This window comes from Daphnia magna, linkage group LG7 (assembly GCF_020631705.1).
Source record: "Daphnia magna isolate NIES linkage group LG7, ASM2063170v1.1, whole genome shotgun sequence".
In the NCBI taxonomy this organism is placed as follows: domain Eukaryota; kingdom Metazoa; phylum Arthropoda; class Branchiopoda; order Diplostraca; family Daphniidae; genus Daphnia; species Daphnia magna.
The window spans coordinates 12,786,480-12,806,932 of NC_059188.1; the positions used below are offsets into that span (position 1 = coordinate 12,786,480).

The 20,453-nt window shown below is 39.9% G+C and overlaps 7 protein-coding genes across 10 annotated transcripts; 3 read left to right on the forward strand and 4 right to left on the reverse strand.

Moving 5' to 3' along the window:
* Positions 1–801: 801 nt before the first annotated feature.
* Positions 802–5,089, reverse strand: LOC116927924. The gene is made up of 12 exons (XM_032934967.2): positions 4,950–5,089; positions 4,706–4,871; positions 4,433–4,634; positions 3,655–4,363; positions 3,412–3,578; positions 3,152–3,306; positions 2,078–3,090; positions 1,850–2,013; positions 1,587–1,790; positions 1,356–1,523; positions 1,073–1,296; positions 802–1,005 (listed from the first exon to the last, which is right to left on the reverse strand). Exons 5-11 carry the CDS (start codon positions 3,554–3,556, stop codon positions 1,076–1,078), a joined length of 2,070 nt encoding a protein of 689 aa, XP_032790858.2. The 5' UTR covers positions 3,557–3,578; positions 3,655–4,363; positions 4,433–4,634; positions 4,706–4,871; positions 4,950–5,089; the 3' UTR covers positions 802–1,005; positions 1,073–1,075.
* Positions 5,090–6,079: 990 nt separating this feature from the next.
* Positions 6,080–9,177, reverse strand: LOC116927925. The gene is made up of 8 exons (XM_032934968.2): positions 9,038–9,177; positions 8,799–8,980; positions 8,469–8,623; positions 7,428–8,410; positions 7,195–7,358; positions 6,920–7,123; positions 6,672–6,839; positions 6,080–6,610 (listed from the first exon to the last, which is right to left on the reverse strand). The coding sequence occupies exons 1-8, from the start codon at positions 9,040–9,042 to the stop codon at positions 6,429–6,431; spliced, it is 2,043 nt and encodes a 680-aa protein (XP_032790859.2). The 5' UTR covers positions 9,043–9,177; the 3' UTR covers positions 6,080–6,428.
* LOC116927926 (gustatory and odorant receptor 24) lies at positions 9,110–11,600 on the forward strand. Of its 3 annotated transcripts, XM_032934969.2 has the most exons (5): positions 9,991–10,506; positions 10,600–11,091; positions 11,155–11,217; positions 11,287–11,376; positions 11,446–11,600. In XM_032934969.2, the coding sequence occupies exons 1-5, from the start codon at positions 9,991–9,993 to the stop codon at positions 11,515–11,517; spliced, it is 1,233 nt and encodes a 410-aa protein (XP_032790860.2). In that variant the 3' UTR covers positions 11,518–11,600. The 3 variants fall into 3 exon arrangements, with proteins under 3 accessions (XP_045033404.1, XP_032790860.2, XP_045033403.1); XM_045177469.1 differs by lacking the exon at positions 9,991–10,506 and adding an exon at positions 9,110–9,328 and having other exon boundaries at positions 11,287–11,600; XM_045177468.1 differs by having other exon boundaries at positions 11,287–11,600.
* A 283-nt stretch (positions 11,601–11,883) lies between these two features.
* LOC116927586 lies at positions 11,884–13,372 on the forward strand. The gene is made up of 5 exons (XM_032934616.2): positions 11,884–12,393; positions 12,460–12,951; positions 13,011–13,073; positions 13,136–13,225; positions 13,298–13,372. The coding sequence occupies exons 1-5, from the start codon at positions 11,884–11,886 to the stop codon at positions 13,370–13,372; spliced, it is 1,230 nt and encodes a 409-aa protein (XP_032790507.2).
* A 327-nt stretch (positions 13,373–13,699) lies between these two features.
* On the reverse strand, positions 13,700–16,384 carry LOC123474785. Its single transcript, XM_045177466.1, has 9 exons — positions 16,095–16,384; positions 15,868–16,025; positions 15,417–15,785; positions 15,148–15,353; positions 14,911–15,075; positions 14,642–14,788; positions 14,208–14,554; positions 14,098–14,137; positions 13,700–14,033 (listed from the first exon to the last, which is right to left on the reverse strand). The coding sequence occupies exons 1-8, from the start codon at positions 16,233–16,235 to the stop codon at positions 14,099–14,101; spliced, it is 1,572 nt and encodes a 523-aa protein (XP_045033401.1). The 5' UTR covers positions 16,236–16,384; the 3' UTR covers positions 13,700–14,033; position 14,098.
* A 9-nt stretch (positions 16,385–16,393) lies between these two features.
* Positions 16,394–17,206, forward strand: LOC116927930 (actin-related protein 2/3 complex subunit 5-B). The gene is made up of 3 exons (XM_032934977.2): positions 16,394–16,677; positions 16,762–16,834; positions 16,904–17,206. Exons 1-3 carry the CDS (start codon positions 16,532–16,534, stop codon positions 17,141–17,143), a joined length of 459 nt encoding a protein of 152 aa, XP_032790868.2. The 5' UTR covers positions 16,394–16,531; the 3' UTR covers positions 17,144–17,206.
* A 49-nt stretch (positions 17,207–17,255) lies between these two features.
* On the reverse strand, positions 17,256–20,446 carry LOC116927928 (heme-binding protein 2). 2 transcript variants are annotated; one of them, XM_032934973.2, is made up of 5 exons: positions 20,312–20,446; positions 18,749–18,977; positions 18,527–18,659; positions 18,240–18,414; positions 17,256–18,107 (listed from the first exon to the last, which is right to left on the reverse strand). In XM_032934973.2, the coding sequence occupies exons 2-5, from the start codon at positions 18,917–18,919 to the stop codon at positions 17,684–17,686; spliced, it is 903 nt and encodes a 300-aa protein (XP_032790864.2). In that variant the 5' UTR covers positions 18,920–18,977; positions 20,312–20,446; the 3' UTR covers positions 17,256–17,683. The 2 variants fall into 2 exon arrangements, with proteins under 2 accessions (XP_032790864.2, XP_032790865.2); XM_032934974.2 differs by lacking the exon at positions 20,312–20,446 and adding an exon at positions 19,071–19,226.
* Between the last annotated feature and the right edge of the window lie 7 nt (positions 20,447–20,453).

Here is a 20,453-nt window from a genome sequence, read left to right on the forward strand (position 1 = left end):
TTTTCTTCTTCTTCTTTTATTTTTATTCGATCGCTAGAGAAAGTTGGATTTTCGAATGGGAATGGATTATATCCAGGACTCCTCCTCCGATTCTCCATAAAAGCCTCTTGCATATCAAATAAAAACACCGCCCCTCGAAATGTATTCAATCCCGGTGAAGATGATCGTTGTTTTAAATGGCCCCAATCACCGGAAATAATTCTTTCTTGTTTTATCGACGTATATTCAAATAATAACCAGGGCTGGGTGGCGGCGGTGAAAGATGCCGAGGGCTAGCTTCTTCTTTATCTATTTTATTTTTTTATTTTTTTTTTAAAGGTCATAAAAAACTCCCAGCAACAGATACTGTCAGCGTTGACGTCAGATTCCACTTGTGCGTGTCGTTATTTGTGTGGTCTGAAAAGAAAGAACAAACGATAAGGGTCTCAAATGGGTCTACCTGTTTTGTTTTTTTTAGATATAACACCTGTTGGCTTTGGAAAACAACAAATGCCATCTGCCATAGGAAAACCAAACTTCATGTACAAAACTCGATTGAAACTGCAAAAGAAAAATATCGATATATTAAAATGCTTGTAACGAAACAAAATGTTCAATAATTACAGTATAAATAAGATGAGCTAGTCGCTACAAGTGTATTTGAACTTTCAATAGCTGAAGAAAATCGAAATTTCGATTTTCCAGTTTTACTACCACGGGACGATCCTGGTGCGGATTAGTTAAGGTTGTTGTGGCCCTACCTTTCAAGGAAAAAATTTAATCAAAATTAATAGTTATGATACCATTGTCCCCAGTGCGATGTAATTGTAGTTTGATGTATTGACGCTCTGGAAGAAAATACACGGATCTCTCATTTAGACAACTGTTTGTTAGTTAACATGGAATTTTGTGCAAAAGATGTTAACGACTGTAGCGATCAAATAATAAATTACGAAATCTTTAAATCACAAAGAATACTCAATAATGATGCTCGTTGTCTTGCTCAACCATGATGGCACAAACGACCTGAATATGTAAGAAACAATCTTTTTAGGTGTTAATTTCAAATTCCAATTTAAAGATTACGGTAAACCTTCTAGTGACGATCACCATTAGACGTAACAGTTGGTTCAACAGCAACTCCATCAGCGCCCATGTTATTGACAGTCTCACTATTCCTTCGTCGCAAGTAAAAGATGTTGAAGAGAAGGTAGAGGAATCCAGTGATGAAAGAGATGGCACCCAAAATGCGAAATGTCACTCGCAGCCCGTAGGCTCCGATGAGTAAACTTCCGCCAAAACTCCCAACTCCGAATCCTTTTTAAACCAAAAAATGTCAATTTCACTCTTTCATGCATTGTGTGATTGTGATTTACCTAAACCGAAGGTGATTCCGCCCAATAAGCCTTGAATAGAAGCCACAGTAGATGTTGTTCCTAGTTGGTTGGCATAGGCTACATGTGACGTTCGCGCAAAATTCCAAGAAATTGCATCCAACGATTCAAAAAAGAGGCATAATTGCGGATCGTGCAAATATGAATATCCTGTTCCAAGGTTTCAATTTCAAAATAGTTACTTTAGCCATTTTTTCATCATAAATTAAATACCGATTAAACGAATGACGTTCACTGCAAAGCAGAGGACTTGAACGTTGGGATGACTTAATTTGCGAAAAATGCGGTCAGAGAAGACGAGCAACGGAATTACGGAAAGACACTGGAACGTATTAGACAGCCCCATCAAAGAGCTGGTGCCCCCAATTTCTTCCAAGAATAAAAACAAGTAGTAAAATCCATAACCGTTACAGATTCCTAAAGTTTAAAAAATGATTAATTTTTTATGCCATTTAATTTAGATATTTTTGTGTTACCGGAGACAAAGGCGACCACAAGTAACATATCCAATTCAACGTTTTTGAGTAAAGATCCGACGTCTTTTAGTAGCCTTTTCGCTGGAAGTTTAAAATCCAAATGGACTGTTAACATCCCGATGGCTGCTACTCCAAAGAGGCCAGCAAAAAGATAAAAGGCAGGTCTGTAATGAAACGAGAAAAACAAATAAATGTAATCACACACCCAAATGATGTCCAAAAGATTACCTGGTATTTCCCAAGACATTTAAATCTGGACTAAACTCATCGATCAAACGTCCAGAAATCGGCGAAAAGATGGCTATGCCAATATAGCCAAACATCCTCTGGAAACCATAATCTCCACCCAATTCGCTGACTAGAGCCACGGAAGCTCCAACAAAAAGGTCCAGCCCTCCCAGCAACACGTCAAAGATAAAGCGAAACAACATGTACAGCCAGAAGGTCAGCTGAGGATTAAAAACCTCTTCTAAGGCCAAGTTAGAACAAAGCTCAGAGCGATGAATCCGCACTACACACTGAGGTCTGCAGAACTGATAGATGGCACGATCATTATCCGCTTGATTAGAGTCTTTGAAGTACACCGTTTGACGGAATTTCTGATCTTCACCATACGACCCGCACTCAAAATTGCTCAATTTCTGTCCGCTGTAAATTCCGTCTTCCATCGTCATCCATTTGACTGGGAACCGTCCGCTAGTGTTGACCGAGCTGCTGGTCAAATCCAATCCAAGCGTCGCGTTCACTTGAATTGGCTCGCTACCATTTTTACGATTTAACTCACAGATATGGTCGCCGTTACGAGTTGGAGAACAAGTCACATCTAGACTCCAATAATTCGGGAAAAAAACTGCATCACGAAACTCCATTTTGGGTAGGACAACTTTCTTGACCGCAACCTTCGGCAAAGAAGGGTCCGTTTCTGTGGTGGGCTCGTTCAGCTCCGCATTGCTCACGTCAGACGGGCGATTGTTGTCGTAGCATATATAGCCGCATTCTTCTAGTGCAACTGACATGTTGTTTAACTTTTCACGAATCATTTCTGAATGAACGTGGCAAGGATTCGAGTCGAGGTCGGCCAATGCAAGGGTAGCTGAATTCAAATGCAGTGGATTAGTGTCCGTGCAACCGAGTGCAAATGTTAAATTCTCCGGATAAGGATGCCACACTTTGCTTGGTGGCACAGTTAAAAAGAGTAGCCCCACGATGCCGAGAGAGGCATGTACAATGCTCATCATCACCTAAAGAAATAATTTAGGTCGATTGGATTTTAATTAAGGTAACCTTTCTAATGGAAATAACCTTGAAATTTCCGAGTTTGTCGGCGATTAATCCGAGGAGAAACGGCGATAGAATTGCAGCGACTGAAGAAACACCATAAATGGCACCCACTTCTTGAAAACTCATTCCCAATGACTTCATGTGAATAGTTGTAAATGGTAATAGCACTCCTACACCTATTGTTGAATAGTCAATACATAATTTGAATCAGATGAATTTTTAGGAAAGTTTTCAAACTGACGCCTACACCGGGTTTAAGAATATATAATAATTTTACTCGCCTGACAGGATGATAAAGGTCAACAATTTGATGGGGATAAGTTTTGGCTGTTTCAAATCGTAAATCAGCAATTCTAATCCTTTCCTCTTTTCCAAGCGTCTTGAAACTTTAGGTTGGTGCTCATTATTGTTTGCTTCGTCGCTCATTGTAGTTTAATTATCTGCAATTCTAACAAAAATCCAAAACAAGATTGGAGGAAAACATTAAAATGGTTTATGTTTTGTACTATAAACATGTTTCGTACCTTGTGAAATGTTGCTGCTGACTCGGAGCTCTTCAGCGTGGATGTTGCTACAGCTTCCACCAAAAATAAGATAAGCCTTATTCTCCAGACTAGTCTGTCCTACTCACGAGGTTACTATGACGCCAGTTAATTCACGTTTCCCGCATAGTTGTAGGCTAGTCATTTCGCTATTTTTGTTTTGGGAAATTGTTGATAATTTCCACTGGAAGGATGAAAGCTCAACGGGTTTTGTAAGTGGATCAAGGCCATAGATGTGGCTTAAACAAAAAAGGTGCTCGAGGCAAGTGGGAGTTAAATTGAGGTGAGAGGTGATATAAACAATGAAAGGGACATTTCGGTTGTTAAAACTGTGCCCAAATAGTTTGCCTTGTTCCACTGACACCTTCAGTGCGGTTTAAATGGTTTACCATATGTTAGAAAGTCCTTCTAATCAGCGTCGTGCAACTTGGCGAGATTCGTATGAACTTGAAAATTCTTCAACTTATGTTGTCTTCGGCAGACGGGCTATGTCGCACTCACTTAATCATTGAAGAACAAACCTGGAACAAAACCAACTATCGATATCTCTGTTAAGTGTCCCAAAATTGCAGATGTCGTAGAAACCAGTTTAACTTCGTGTTTGACCATTTCTTTTGCATTCGCCACATAAATTTACAAGACAAGAAATACCTTTTTCGTTAATTTTGTCGTCGAGAAAATGGATAGTTAACTGTAACGATAAGAATTTGTTTCCATTAAATCACCGATTTTGGTAATGAAGAATGAAGAACGTGCGTACCATAGAAGCTGCATTCCGCGAAAAGTGGCATTATTTTGTTCGTTCCTTGTTCTTGAAACGAACGAGTTGAACGAAACGAAAAAGTTGAAAACGAAATATAAAAATCCGGTGACAAGGGAAATGCTAGCCATAATACGGAAGGCTACTCGCTGACCGTAGACTCCAATAAGTAAACTTCCACCTACACTGCCGATTCCCTGGCCTGAATAGAGAAAAGAAGAAAAAATTGTTTGTAAGAACTATCTGTGATAAAAAGTTAACCATTTTCTGGACCTAGTCCAAAGGTTATTGCTCCCAGCAATCCTTTAATGGAAGCAACAGTAGTCAACGTCCCTATGGTTCGTTAGCATAAGCTATGTGAAGTCCGTGCAAAGTTGTGGCACAGCGCATCCAACGATTAAAACAAGATAATCCTGGATCTTTCAAATACGAATATCCTCTAAGGCGGCGAGACGAACAGAATTGAATCCTCAGTTTAAGCTTAGGGTAATGCAAAATTGAAAATAAAATGAAGTACCAAGTAATAGAATGAAATTAATGGAAAGTCTGAGGGTCTGCACATTTGGATGGCCCGGTTTACGTGAGATTAAGTCAGAAATGAGAAGCAATGGTATCACAGTCATAGACTGAAATGTGTTAGATAACCCCATATCAAGGCTCTTGTGCCTCCAACATTTTGCAAGAACAGAAACAAGTAGCTTGCACAGAAACTGTTTATGGTACCTAGTAGCAATAAAAAAGAAAAATTGTCATTTCTGTCAGTGTTCCAGCTCAAGTGTAAAATCATACCAAAAAGAAGGGAAACTATCAGTAAAGCGTCCAACTGAATATTTTTCAAAACTGATCCAAGATCTTTAAATTGATTTTCCGCTGGAGTTTTATAATTAAGATTTACCATCAACATTCCTAATGCTGCGATGAAGCATATGCCAGTAAAAAGGCAGAAAGCAGGTCTAATGAAGACAGGACAAAAAATTTTCATTATTTTCAATGCTTCAAAAATAATTTTGTTAGGTCCTTACGTCACATTGCCTTGTCAGTTATAGCTGTACTGTAAGTGCCAATTGAAGAGCTCCAGATATTGGCGAAAAAATGGCGATGCTGATGAATCCAAACATTCTTTGAAAACAGAAATCACCACCGACTTGGTTGACAACTGCCACTGCAGCTCCCACAAACAAGTAAAATTCACCTAGTGATAGTTCAAAGATGAATCAAAATAACATGTAAAACCCAAAAGGTCACCAAGGGATTTACGACATCTTCTTCAGCCATGTTGGAACAAAGCTCGGTGCGATTCACTTGAACAATACACTGGGGTCGGCATAAACTGTACGTGTACATGGTTTGATTGTTACTTGTCTGGTTCATGTCATAGACGCAAATCGTCTCATGCATTTTCTGTTCGTTACGATAAAACCTCCTATTTGGCACATAGAACCAATTCAAGAGTTGCATTATTCGTCATCAGTTGCCGATTGCCGTACTTAGTAATACAGACGTCCTCTCCATTAGACATTTGAGTGCAAAATGATTCTAAATTCCAGTCGTTTTAAAAGAAAATGGCGTCACGCCTTTTTTTTTTTGTTGGAGAAGGAACATCAGAGTTTACAAGATACGTTGAGTTTAAATGTCGGTCAACTTGTGTTGAAAAGATTCGAAAGATTTGTATTGAAGCGCGAGAGGTTCAAGAGTAAAATCCGAATTTGCAAATTGAAAGCGTCCTAAATATCATTGGCTATATTCATAACGCGGGAATGCCCCTGTTAAAACCACTTTCGTCACCTGTTCCTTGGGAGCTTTGGTTAGACTTCGCTCATAACGGTCACTTTCAAGAATGTTTAACTATTTTGTTATTATTTTTACTTCAGTATAGCCGTTTGTTTAATTGAACGTCTTATCTGGTTAGTGAGTAGTATGCTGCCGCGGAAGCAGTTGGTACGATCTGTTGATTGAGACCCGAATTCAAATTCGTGTCTTTGTAAAAAACGCGATATCAATTAACTGCAGCACTGTCATTTTTAATGCTGTTGGCATTCCTTCTGCGTGAGTATACAACGTTGAAGAGGAAGTAGAATAAACCAGTGATAAATGCAATGACACCAGTAATCCTTAAAGTTGTCCGTTGACCGTACGCTCCAATAAGTAGGCCACCAACAGAACTTCCTGTTCCAATGCCTAAATGGATGTAAAATTTCCGGTTGACTTTAAAGACGGATGAGATTGAATATTAACTAACCCAAGCCAAAATAGATTGCTGAAATCAGGCCTTGAATGGAAGCCATAGTAGATGTTGTGCCCAGTTTTGACACATAGATAACGAGTGTAGTCATGGCTAAAGGTCCAGTAATGGCTTCTAAAGATTCGTAGACAAGGCACAAGCTTGGCATGGAGATGTACGAATATCCTGTAGATTTAAATAATTAGATCCAGTTTATAAAGGTAATAAATACAGAAGATAAATTCATAAAAGTAAACCAGATATACCAATCAAACGGACAACGAAAATGGAAAGGCAAAAGACTATGACGTTGGGGTAGCTGAATTTCCGATAAATAAATTCGGAAAACAGAAGAAGTGGAATTGCTGCAAGACAAGAGATCATGATCGACAATCCCATTAATGACTTGTTAACTCCAACCTCTTCCAACAACAAAAACAAATAGCTTCCCGTGGAACCCACCAGCAGTCCTGTAAAACAATATTATCAAACTCAAATCAGTACCATTAATTAAACTTGTCCTTTCACCAAACGGTGTTACCCAATATAAGTGCAATGACTAGTAGAGCATCCAGCTCGATGTTTTTTAATAGAGATTTCACGTCTTTCACCACATTTTCGGCGGGAAGTTTGAACTTCAGGTCGATCGTCAACAACCCCAAGGCAGCCATTCCAAACAATGAACCGAAAAGGAAGTATGCTGGCCTAAGTTGACAAAATACAACATTTCTTCTTACAAATATATTAAAATCATTTGAATAAATCAGATTTTACCGGAAATTTTGGTTGTTTTCATCGATACTGGCACGGTCAATCAGAACTCCAGATATGGGCGAAAATATGGCTATTCCTATAAATCCAAACACTTTCTGGAAACCGTAATCACCACGGACTTCGTACACCAAGGCCAAAACAGCTCCTTCGAACAACGTGGCAGAACCACCAAGAAGAACCTCAAAGATGCAACGAAACAACATGTAAAGCCAAAAAGTCAGCAGAGGATTGAAGACTTCTTCTCGGGCCACGTTGGAACACAATTCCGAGCGAATGATGCGTACGATACACTGTGGCCGGCAGAACTGGAAGGAGTTCTTATCGCTGTCGTTAAAATGTTGGACGTAGGCTGTTCGGTTAAGTTTCTGCCCTTCGTCGTGTGAGTCGCATAATCGTATGCTGTTAAACATTCCCTTACTATTTATATAGCTATTGTCTCCCAGTGTAATCCATTTAACGGGAAACCTTCTGGATTTATTGCCAATGTTGCTGGACCAGTCTAATGCTAACGTTGCGTTCAGTGGTGTTCCAGATTCTAGATTTCTTTCACAAATAGCCTCTCCAGGGGCCTGTCGGGAACACCATCCATTTAAAATCCAATCGTCGGGGAAAAAAGTTACGTCACGAACGGCGTGTGTAAAATTGTTTAAGGATTGTACTTCGGCTACCACATCGGCTTCAGTGTAATCTTCATCGTAGAACTCGTTGCCATGGTAACACATGTAACCGCATTCGTTTAGAACTACCGAAATGTTAGCCTCATCATTTCCCAGGTCATTTCCTACTCTTAATTTACATTCGTTCAGGTCAAGGCTTGTAGAAACAAACATTTGTGAAGAATGATCCGTCAGGTTGGAAGCGTCGTAACATCCAACAACGAATGACGTATTAAGCGCATAATTAACAGATGTCCTTCCCACTGGAACGAGCAAGAAGAGAAGTGCACTGATGCTAGTTAATCCGAACGACAAGCTCAACAGGACCTAGCCGTGCAAATAATATTTTACTTTTCTTTTAACTAAAACCATTTGAAAAATGTACCTTGAAATTCCCTAATTTATCGGCAATCATACCCGTGCAGAGCGGAGTCAATACACCGATAACAGAAGACACTCCATAAATGGCACCCGTCTCTTCGACACTGATTCCTAGTGACTTCATATGAATAGCAAAAAACGGCAGTAGTACTCCATAACCTATTATGTTTCCAAAAGAGAACGGTTACTGGAGGTCATTCCACTGGTCAACTCTGAATCAAGCAAAAGTAAAACTGCTGATGCATCCAGTTAAGCAAAAGGCCCTTAAGTATTTCGACAGTCATTGATATTATAGATGTATTTCCTATTTTTTTTAGTTTTCTTTTTTACATACCGGAATAGATGATTAAGCTAAGGAATTTAATTGGAATTAATCTGCGTTGTTTGAAGTCGTGAATCAGTAATGCAAATCCTCTCTTCTTTTCCTCTTCCGGAACTACTGCCGTAACAAGCCCGTGGCCATTTTCTACTTCAGTCGTAGGCTTGGGAGGGTCTTCTTTCATGTCGTTTGGTAAACTAAAATTTCAAGGAGGGTAATAAAAGTAAATGACACAGAAATGCAAAATTTGTTACCTCATCACACGTTTCACTGCTGATCCGAGCTAGAACAAGGCGATAAAGTGACTACCTACTAGATGGTAACGTATGCACCACATCGGATCCTCACGGCATAACAGTTATGACATTTTCGCTCCCAGGCATAAAAAACACAGATTTTGCACTTGCATTTGTGAGGAAAATGCAAGTCATTTCACCGCCAAGAAATGCTTTATCACGGCCCGTTATAAATGTACTACGCCAGTCCTGGAAAACAAATTTGAGTGCCTGCAAAGTTGGAAAAACCCGAAAGTCAACATGCTAGAGGTATGGAAATAAACAGAAACTTACAATAGAATGGTTACATTTACGTATATAGAATAACTAACAACACTAAAAAAGTATTATTATCAGATAACTAAAACTGAACAATATAATTATTAGAACAAGTATATTTACCCAAAACTCAAGCTTGAGAGCTGCACTGAAAATACCACTGTAAAGAATAACTTGCAACAGAAGACTAAACAATTAGGCCGATGCCACGTGCCTACAACAAAGGGAATCGCAGAAGGGTAGAGGGAGGGTAAGCAAAATAGTGCTTGTGGTGGTTATGGAAATCACACAAGGACAAGAAATCTATAGGGAATGGTTTTCGAAATAGGGAAAAGCAGTGAACGAAACTGCTGGACTTATTTAGAAATTATGCAAATTCATCGAATCTGAAGCACGGGAGATACATACATAATTAATGATCTTTAATTTCTGCCTATCGATATATCGAACCAAAAGGAATATGAAGACAGTGATGGGTAATCATCCTAAAAGGACTTTAGGCTAACTGGTGATAATGATAGATTAAATTGCATTTCCACGTTGCCTCGATCGCCATGTATCACGGAGAAAGAAGAATAGGGGGGTAACAAAGATAAAAGGACAACAAATTAAGGACATTCTATTAGTTGGGTACTCAGAAAAGTCTTAGCCAGATGTTGTATCTGCGTCCGTGCAAAGTTCAGGCAATTCAGCAAAACAAATCCAAACTGGAACATGAAGGGGTCAAACTAAGACGTAACAGTTTCCACTGGAGTGTGGAACCTCTATCAAGATGGATGTGTTTCCTTGGAATCCCAATTCCGACTCCTAGGAAAATCTCAATCTGTAGATTTGCCACACTTCTCCATACCACCTTTTGTTTTCTGCTGGTGACGTCGAGTCATTTATACCTGGTAATCTACACAATCCACAACGCCAAATCCATCTCAGCTGCCTACCTACATGGAATCTCAACCTCGACATTGGCATGGAATTTCGTCATAGAAAATTTAACTTTGGCACTGTACACGATCGGCAGTAGCATTTCTTTTTTTATATGCATCCGATCTGGCGCGTGGTCAGACCTCGTCAACTTGTTGACATTGTTGGACCAAAATTTGGCAACTTCTGACATCTATCCCTCATCCAGACAATTTGCAATTAAAATTTTGATCTTCATCATCTCATCGGTTTCCATTGCTTTTCTTAAAATTTCAAACGTTTCTTCAATCTTTGACTAAACATACTAATAACCTTAACTCATTTTTTAATTACAATTGCAGATGCTTTGCGTAGAGACCCTGTTACTCCTCGATTCAATAACAAATGATAGTACCTTGACGCGAAAAATCCTAGAAGGATACTGCATTTTCACAAAGATCTATCCAGCCACACAGCTGGCGTTGTTTTGCGTCTTGACACGAACACTTTCGCTACAAACTGAAGCTATTCGGAAACATGTCGAAGAAATGTGTACGCAGTCCCTTCCGGCTAGTCTCACCATCACGGAGACAAGAAATTCTGAGTTAAGAATCCTCCGACGTCACCACCGTTTGGTCTGCAACTCGATTCACAAACTTAATTACTGTTTTGGTACTTTTTTGGCTCTTGAGGTCGTCCACGTTTTCATCATCTTTACCATCAGCTCACTGTATACCCTAATGGGTGCAATAAATGGCGATCTAGTTCTTGAAGTGCTGAATGTCATAGTTTGCTTGGACTGCATAATACATCTGTATCTTCCGACTTCTTATTCGGATGATATCGTCAGCCAGGTTTGAAAATGCCATCTTTTATGCATAAAACTAAGCTAAAACCTTTTGATTACTAACAAATAGATTGATAAGACTTATGACGCATTGGCTGATTTACTCTATCAGCAACCGTCACTACAAAACGAGGTGAAAGGGTCAATAATTCATTAACGAAACATTTTTAAACTTTAAAATTACATCTGCCATTGATTGTAGGTTACCTTGTTAACAGACCAGCTGTCACACCTGAAATTCGATATAAATGCAATGGGATTCTTCAGAGTGAGCAAATCTTTACTTCCCACGGTACGACTTCACCTTTTACGTAGTTTGAATTTTTTTTGCCTTAATGGGTTTACGATTTTTTTTCCACAGCTGATGGGAACGACGTTGACGTACTTCCTTATTTTTCTGCAGTTTCAGTCTGCTGAAAAAAAAGAAAGCTGATTTCATAATTGCCATCACTCACAATTCGTATTAATGTTCGATTATAATCAATGTAGTGCAATACAAAACAAAAAACCTGTCAATGAGTTGTGCAAATATAACTCCGTTGTTCTCTGTACGAGTTGATGGGTCTTCATCGACAAATGCGTAATGTCAAGGTGATCGGGTGGACTTAACGAATTTCCCACTACAATTATCAAAGTGCTCAGCTCTCACAGATACAATCATTATACCTTTAGCTAATATGATCCAAACGATCGATCCAGGTCCTATTGTACAAATAATATTAATGGTTCATGAAAGAAAGGAAAAATCTAAAGTAGGATGACATTTGGTTAGTTGGGAAGTCTCACCTGTTGTAAGGAGATGTCTCCGTCTGGTCCAGTCAGAATACAGCCAGTTCGAGGGAATCTATTCGAGCAAAATCTTGAAGACAATGTAGAACCCATCAAGGATCTCCATTGGAGTGTAGAACCTGTAATAAAATGGATGTGTTTTCTGGGAATTCCATCTCCATTTGATGTTTCTACCTGTCGATTCGCAAATAATTTCCATCACACCCTTTCTTTCGTGGTATTATTACTGATTCAGTCAAGCCTGCTAATCCACACTGTTTACAATGCAAAGACTGTGTCAGCATCTTACTTGAGCGGGATTTCAACGTTGACTTTGTCGTGGAATTTAATTTGTGAAAACGTGAATATTGCGGTGTACACGGTCGGTTGTCAAATTTCTTTCCTGGTATTCAGTCGGTCTGACGCTTGGACAGATCTCATCAGTTCTTTCAAACGGTTGGACGAAAATCTACCTTCTTCTGAAATTTACCCCACATGCAGGAGTCTTGCAATCAAAATTTTCTTCTACGTGTTTTTTTTGGTAATTTATTTGCATTTCCGAATTGATTTCGGCACATTTAATGAGCTGTTGGACGTTTAAAAGCAGATATTGTCCTTGGAAACCCTTTTACTACTTCTTGTAACCTCGAACGATATTACTTGGTTACGGAAAATCCTGGATGTATCTGGTCTTTTAACTAAGATCTACCCAGCTACTCAACTTGCCTTGTTTTGCATCCTAACCCAAATTATATCCCTCCAGCTTGGAGCTATCCGTAAGGGCATAGATGATCAGCTAAACCAGCTTAATGCTGCTAGTCCCGTGATAGTGGAAATACAATATCGTCAGTTAAACATTCTCAGACGCCACCACCGCTTGGTCTGCAATTCGGTCCGAAAAATTAATTGTTGCTTCGGAACCTTCCTGACATTTGAAATAATTTACATCTTCGTTTCTTTCATTAACTGTTCACTGTTCATTCTAATGAGTGGAATCAGTGATGATGTACCTCTGGGAGTGATGAATGCTATGGTATGCCTTGATTGTGTTGTTCATCTGTTTCTTCTTACTTCTTTTTCTGATGATATCACCAGCCAGGTAAAACTTTATATTCTGCTATTCAAGGATATAATCTTTATTCTGATTTACATCAATAGTCTGATAAGGTTTTTGAGGCTTTAGCAGAGATGCACCATCAGGAACCACCATTGCAATATGAAGTAAATGAGCAAGTGTTAAGGAAAATTTTAAATTTTTACAAAGCTAATCCTACTTTTAATAGGTGATGTTGTTTATAGAGCAGCTATCGCACATGAAATCAAATATCAATGCCATGGGATTCTTCGATGTGAAGAAACAATTATTTCCTTCTGTAAGGTTTAACATTACTTATATTTTGCTTTGCATGAGGTACAATAAAATATTGACTCTCTTTTTACTATAGCTAATAGGAACAACGTTGACTTACTTCCTCATCCTTCTGCAATTTCAATCGGCTGAGAAAACCGGAAACAAGTGAGACTTCTCATCCATAGGTTTAGATATGTGCTATTCTAGGTATTTTTGACTGTACGCTTTTCTTTCTCCTATCGCTGCGGCTTTCCAAAACGAAGAAATTAACAACTAATGGGTAAAAGAGAACAAGATTTAATAACCCAATGTATTGCTGAGGTGGAGAGTCAAAGAAGATGCTGGCTCTGAGAAAACGGGCTTACTTTGAATAGAAGCAGACGAAAATTTCTGTCCTCATTTGACAAAGGTCGAATTCAAGCAGTAAAGCTTCATGACGATGATGATGAAGAGTTGATGACAATGTTTCCAGTTCGACAAATCTTGGTAAATTAAGTTTAGGTTTTGAAAACACTGGAGGTGTATTGCGAAAAATGCTATTGTTTCTACAAAAATTTAAGAAAATTTATGTCGTCATCAGCTGATCAGGATTTCCTCAATTGAAAAGGGTTAATAAAAAGTATTTGTGATTAAATTTAAACAGTGCAAACAATAGAGTCTTCTGAGTTAGCGCGTACAAAAAAATACCAAATAAAAAAAGAGACGGTGAATATGTCAGAAAATACCCACTGACTCCTGTCGTGTCTGTACTGTACGTGCGATATGGTTGATTTGCATCACAGCGACTAGCTAGAATGTGTACGTCGAAGGTCGTACAAAACATCTTAGGTCTGAAAAAAGTCGATAATTTGTTTGCTAATTATTACAACCATTTAAAAAAATATGTTGAGTAACCTTATCTGCGAGGATTATTCAAAAGCCAGTTTGGCGGATTCTGTAGAGTAAAAATGTAAAAATTTTGTTACTTTTGGACTTGCAAAGCGCAAAATCCTTGAATAAATCACCACAGTTCGTATTTCGATAATTTCTGGATTATCTCCTCCAGTCAACGCGCAATTACTGGTTATTGCGGCAGCAGCAGCGACATTATTCAGAGCAAGATTGAGCGGTAACGTAGAAGATGGGCGACGCATTATACGTGCTTCTGGTGCCTTGCGTATTTGCATGCCTGTGCGAAATCCTTGTTGCAAAGGGCTTTCGGCTTTATTTGATCCATAAATTTGACTCCCACTTGACGTCCGGCTTTGGATGCTCTGGAATACCTCTTGTATCTCCATGTCTGCTTCATGCTGAATATCCTGCATTATGGCTGCTCCAGCTCTTGGAGATGGAAGAACCAAGCTCTCATGGACTAAATTATTGTACGTGCTCATAATTAGTGACGCTCATCCTGGCTCTTGCTGAGCGTCTATTCCACTGAGACAATGATATACATTACCATCCTGTTGGGTTGAATTATGCATGATCCAAGCATTTTCAGTTTTTTGTAAAACTGATCCCCGTTCTCTTTTACAAGCGTGGGCGCTGGATTCTGAATCGTCTTCAGCAAATCGTTTTGCAAGCCGGTGAGTACCAGAACAAGAAGCTACAAGTATAAAACAATAATTTAAAAAAGACTTAATTTTAAAATGCTGCAAATAATAATAACAGTAAAAAAAAAATAAATCATAAAAATAAACTATAAAAAATAAAACAGCGAGTACGAACGGCGTGGTTCACTGGTAATAGCCGCATGGTTATCTGTGGCGATGTTGTTTTTCGCATTTGCATCGACATCTTTACTGGTAGGGACACAGTTCAATGAAGAATCGTGTGCGGGAAGCTGTTCTCCGCTCAACAGCGAAATAAGGAACGCAAGGACGTTAACACAGCCTGCAAATGTTATGATTCACACGGTAACATTCCGGTTATTTCCTTCTATGGGAAACCTTTCAGATTTCTTACGCTTATTAGCTTGGCTAAAAGTGATCCCTTCATCAAAGGCATTCATCCGTTTTAACCAACTGACCAAAGCTGGAGGTGAACCATCTCTTAAGAACTGCTCAGGTTCGAAAAATTTTGCGGATTCCTGATGGGCGCTGCAGTAAGCTCGGAGAAAGTTGTGGGACTCTAATTCGGCTTTTTCGGCCATTTGGCATCGATCAGAGCATCTGAGAACAGACGTGCTTAACTCAGTATCAATGTAACAAAATTTATCATCATTTTTTTTTTACTTGGCTATAAGTTGGTTGATGTTATTAATTGTGGCATACATATTTGCTTCTTGAGGAATATGTGCCCAGGCTTCATCTATTATAAGAGATTCTAGCTGAGCAATAGTGGCAGTGTTTTTTGCAGCACTTTGAACGATTTCCAGCTGGAGCCATTTGATCCACGCAAGAATGACTTGGTGTGCTGACTCAATCTTGTGGCAATCTACTAATGCTTCATTACACAGATAGTTTGTCTTGTTGATAATAGATTTTAGCAGTAACATTCTTGCATTATAGAATTGCATGGAATCTTGAATTGGATGTTGGGTTTCGTGGCAACCCTCATATGCAGGAAAGGCACACACCGAACACCATTGCTGCTGCTGTTTCCTAAATATAAATAGTAGAAAACCTTGAATGAATACAAGTACAAATATTTTATGTACAAATAAATTATCGAAGGCATAGTTACGCTTCTTTCTCTGCCTTCTCATGAACTCCTTCCACCACTTTTGAAAGACGTAAGGCAAGGCGGTTAGTAAATAATTCCTCACATTTTTTGGGGCATAAAATTGACTGTGTTCTACATGTCGGGCAAGAAATCACATTCTCATTGAGACCAGTCAGACACTACCAAATAAAATTTACACAAAATTTACCACAAAAGTAATTACTAGGTTTATTATTATGAAATACTACCTTGATGCATGACAGACAAAAAAAGTGGTGACACTTTAAATACTTTGGCACATGTTCTTTCTCATCAAAGTTCAGGTAGCAAATTTGACATAAAACAAACTCTTCGTCTTCTTCTGCCAATTTATCGTTGTATTTTTCCATATTGTCCAACAAGATTACTACCTCGATTTTTTAAGCATCAGGTACTATCTTGATCGTTTCCGACTACCCATGAAACAAGAATTCATGAATCACGAATTCACGATCCCGGTCCAATTGATAAAAACCCACGAATCAGACTCAGATCAGACGTCAGACCAAGTGGGACGTGGCAACGTTGCTAGCTGACGAAATTGTTGACAAGAGATTAAAAGCCGCAAAAAAGGGAGTGACAGTAGGGTTACGAATAAAATATTGTCTTTCCAATATTCTACCATCTTAAGTTTACGTCATTACAAATGGCTAAAAATACTTCAAGTTCTGCCTTTCGTAAGATTGATGTTGACCAGTATAATGAAGATAACTACAAAGAGGATGATTGTGGTGAATCACAGTCACCTCCGGTCGGACCAGACGAGAAAGAAATTACCAACTTTATCAATCAATATCCTTTTAACAAAAATACTTTCAAAGTTTTTAGAAATTAAGATTTAAAATTCGTATATTCCTTAACCAATTTTTTTTTCACGGGGAAGAACATTGAAGCCCTGAAAACAGTGCTTAGGAATGCTCCCATCTCATCACGAAATCAAATGATCAAAGTAAGTGCAACATTATTAGAAAATTGTAGGTCTCTTTAACTCAGTTACCTCGTAATGCTATTCACGTAGGACACAGCCCTTAATGTAGTAATGCAAGTGCTGCTCTCTGTGAAATCTTCCCAGATAGAGGAGGCGGTTAATGCCCTTGATCGTGATCATCTTGATATCCTGATGAAGTATATTTACAGAGGCTTTGAAACTCCATCAGAAGGCTCTAGTGGCCAGTTGCTGGCATGGCATGAGAAAGTCCACGCTGTTGCCGGAGTTGGCTGCATTGTCAGAGTCCTAACCGACAAGAAACGAGTTTGAACAATCTATCCTTGTTGCTGTCTTTATATATAGAACATTTTAATACATGTCCATCTTCTTTAACTAAAATTCTTTCCTTTCAACATCATAAAAGAAAATACAGCAATTGGGATTTGTAATCGAAAAAGGTGTATTTGAAAAGCCTCACTAGAGAAGCCAGAGTATGCAACACATACAAAAAAATGAGTCGATGTATAAATATATTGGCATTTGGTTGGCCAAAAGAATGGGAAAGTGGAAAAGAAACGACCTCTCGACCCTGTTTTGGGTTTTGGTAGGAAAGGGTTGAAACAACAAGTTAAAGAGGAGAACCCACTTGGCAACACACTCTTGACAGCGAGTTCAACTGGGTAAAACAGAAATTGTACATTGATAGAATATCTAGAATAAATTAATGGCCAAAAGAGTGTTTGTCTTTGCAGCACAGCGCCCTTCAAGAGAAAAGGAGTCGCTCTCTTCCGCACTAAATGGGGATGGGGGCAGGAGGATTCCGGGAAAAAACAAAAAAACAAAACAAAAGCACACCAAGAACGTCCAGATTTATTCTCTATTTTGAGCGGCGTCCTTCTTGGGCTCTTCGGTCTTCTTGGGCTCCTCGACCTTCTTCTTCTCTTCCGTCTTCTTTTCGGTGGTCTTTTTCTCGTCAGCGACGGGTTTCTTTTCATCGGCGACGGGTTTCTTCTCATCGGCGACGGGTTTCTTCTCCTCTTCGGCGACGACCGGGGCGGCGGCGACCTTCTCAGCCTGACGTTTCTTGTACTCGTCGATGGTCTTTTGGGCGGCCTCACCGGTCTTTCTGAACCAAACTTCGTTGCGGCGGTTGAATATCCTCATGGGGGCGTCGTATCCGTTGCGGTAGTAGCTCTGGTAGTCGGCCTCGGGCACCTTCTCCTTGAGCACTTTTTTCAGGCTGATGGCCTCCTCCTCCCAGGCGGTGTCGGTGATGAAGTAGCCACTCACGCGTCTGGCGTCCACAAGCAGACACGAGAAGAAGGAAGAAAAGAAAGAAAAAAAAAAGGCAAATGATCAGAGATGCGGTTTGCTAAATTTAAAAAAAAATGCCGCTAGTTTTTTTTTTTGGTTGGTTGTATTTTACCTGGTGAGGACGACCATTTCGGGTTTATCGTCCAAGAAAACGGACGGGTTGTTGGGCTTGGGGGCATCGGCCTGGAGTTTGGCGGGCAAGACGAGGCAGGTCTCGTAGTAGGTGACATCGTTGTCGCGTTGCTGGACGAAGGTGTTGACGGGCACAGTCAAGTCAATCTCTTTCTCTGTTAACAAACAATGGATTCAAATGTAATCACGAAACATTTTTTTTTTGGTTCTTGTTTCAACTTGAAGAAAAAGAAAACAAAACAAATGAACGGAAATAAAATATCTTACTAGCAGAGTTATCTCCGGCAAAGTATCGGAAGAGGTCGACGAACATGCTGCGGGTGGGTGAGCTTTCGGTCTTGGGAACAGTGCGGGCAGTGCAGGCCCATTTGTTGGCCGGGTACAAACGTTCTTCGTAGTTCTGCGCAGTAGAAAAACAAAATATTTAAAAATGGAAATTCCCTCCCCAAATGAATGAATCAATCAATTAAATGAACTAGTTGCAATTACCTCTCCAGCATCGCGGTTAGAGATGTTGGCTACCAGTTCGTAATTGGCGGCTTCGAGGATGTCGGAGCGCACGAGCGAAAAGCTCTGGGAAACGTAACCCCACACCTGAGAGTGGACGGAGACGGCGCAAAGCGCAAGGACGAGGGCGATAGCACCCGATCGGACAGACATGTTGTTGTTTGTTGTTTGGGGGGTGTTGTGCGCTTACAAAATCAGCAAATAAAACTGCCTGGAAATAAAAGAAAACCAGAAATGTTTCAGTCACAGCTGTTGCGCAAGTCTTTCGATCCTACGATTCAAATAGGAAGTGAAACACACGCACGTTAGGAACAAGGCAGACAAATGAAAAGACGTCCGTAGTGGATGGATATCAAGCGCTGAGTGACTTGACCATCCGGATCGTGACTGGGTCGTTGGGTTAAAGTCAAGGAAGAGCGGGCGAAAACACAAAAAAAGAGGGAGGGTGTTTGGAGGTGAGTGCCGTGAAGATGAGGAGGAGGAACCGTTAGTTGGGTGGAAACCTGACCGTGACCTTGAACTCTTGTATGGCTACTTATGCGTAAACTACTACCTGTTCCTCATCATCATCCTCCTCCTCCGCCACCTACCCGGGCCTTTTCCATACATGGGCTATCCGAAGCGGATATGCCCGATGGCCCCATCGGGCGAATAGCAGCCATCACAATGCCTACACCCACCTGGCCCTTTTTATTATTTTTTTCTTTCTTTGAGCTCCTCTTCGGCTCCCTCCCCTTTGAACGATCATTATACACGTATAGAAAACCCAAAAGCCATTCTTGAAGAGCTCGAGTCATTTGCAATTCAGGTCAACAAGTCTAGTGGTTCTTTTGTTTCCCCTATTGCCTCCACTATCATCCAGACTTCAAGAAGAAAAGGTTAAATAGAGAGAGGGGGGTCCGATGGACGACTCCCTCCTGGGTTTGTTTAGGGGGCACGGTTTCGGGTTTCTATCAACACACACACACACACACAGACACAGACACACACGCACACGCACTAGACGTGGAAGATTTCCGCGTTCTCAAACAAGACTCTACTGTTCAATGGTTTTCTTTTAGAGGTCACGACATCAGAATTCCCCACTTCTCTACGACTACAAGATTTTGAAGATGAACAAGAGGTCGTTGAACTAACGCTACAGGGCCGTTTTAGACATGGATGGGTTTATTTTTCTTTACCTTTCCTGGTTTTTTAGGTATGACCCCCCCATCCATCTTAAGTCCCCCCTGCCTTTCCATCGTGTCCATTTAAAAGGCAATCGTATAAAAAGAACGTGTTTCCTTTTAGGCCTATTCAATTGTTTAAATCTTCAAACCTTTTAACTTTGGAGCTATTGGTTACATAAGAAGCAGCTGAGAAATACCGTTAGTTCCTTAATTGAGAAGGCCCTTAAAGAAACTTAACTTAAAAAAATTCTGAAAAAAAAAAGACGCGAAAAATTTGCCAAATCCAGAAACGCTACGTGTTTGATGATATGAATTAAAATTTTAAGTTAAAAGTGAAGAGATAAGAAAAAAAAAAAAAATGATAACAAAAACTCACAATGGAGACGCTGGAGTAGTTGATGCAAGTTGATTGCACGGATTGTCACGAGCTAATGTCCGGCGACCAAATGTGCACCGGCTCTTAAATAGCCCCGGACTTTGACTACACGGCAAACATTCGCCGGGGGGTTCTCTCTCTC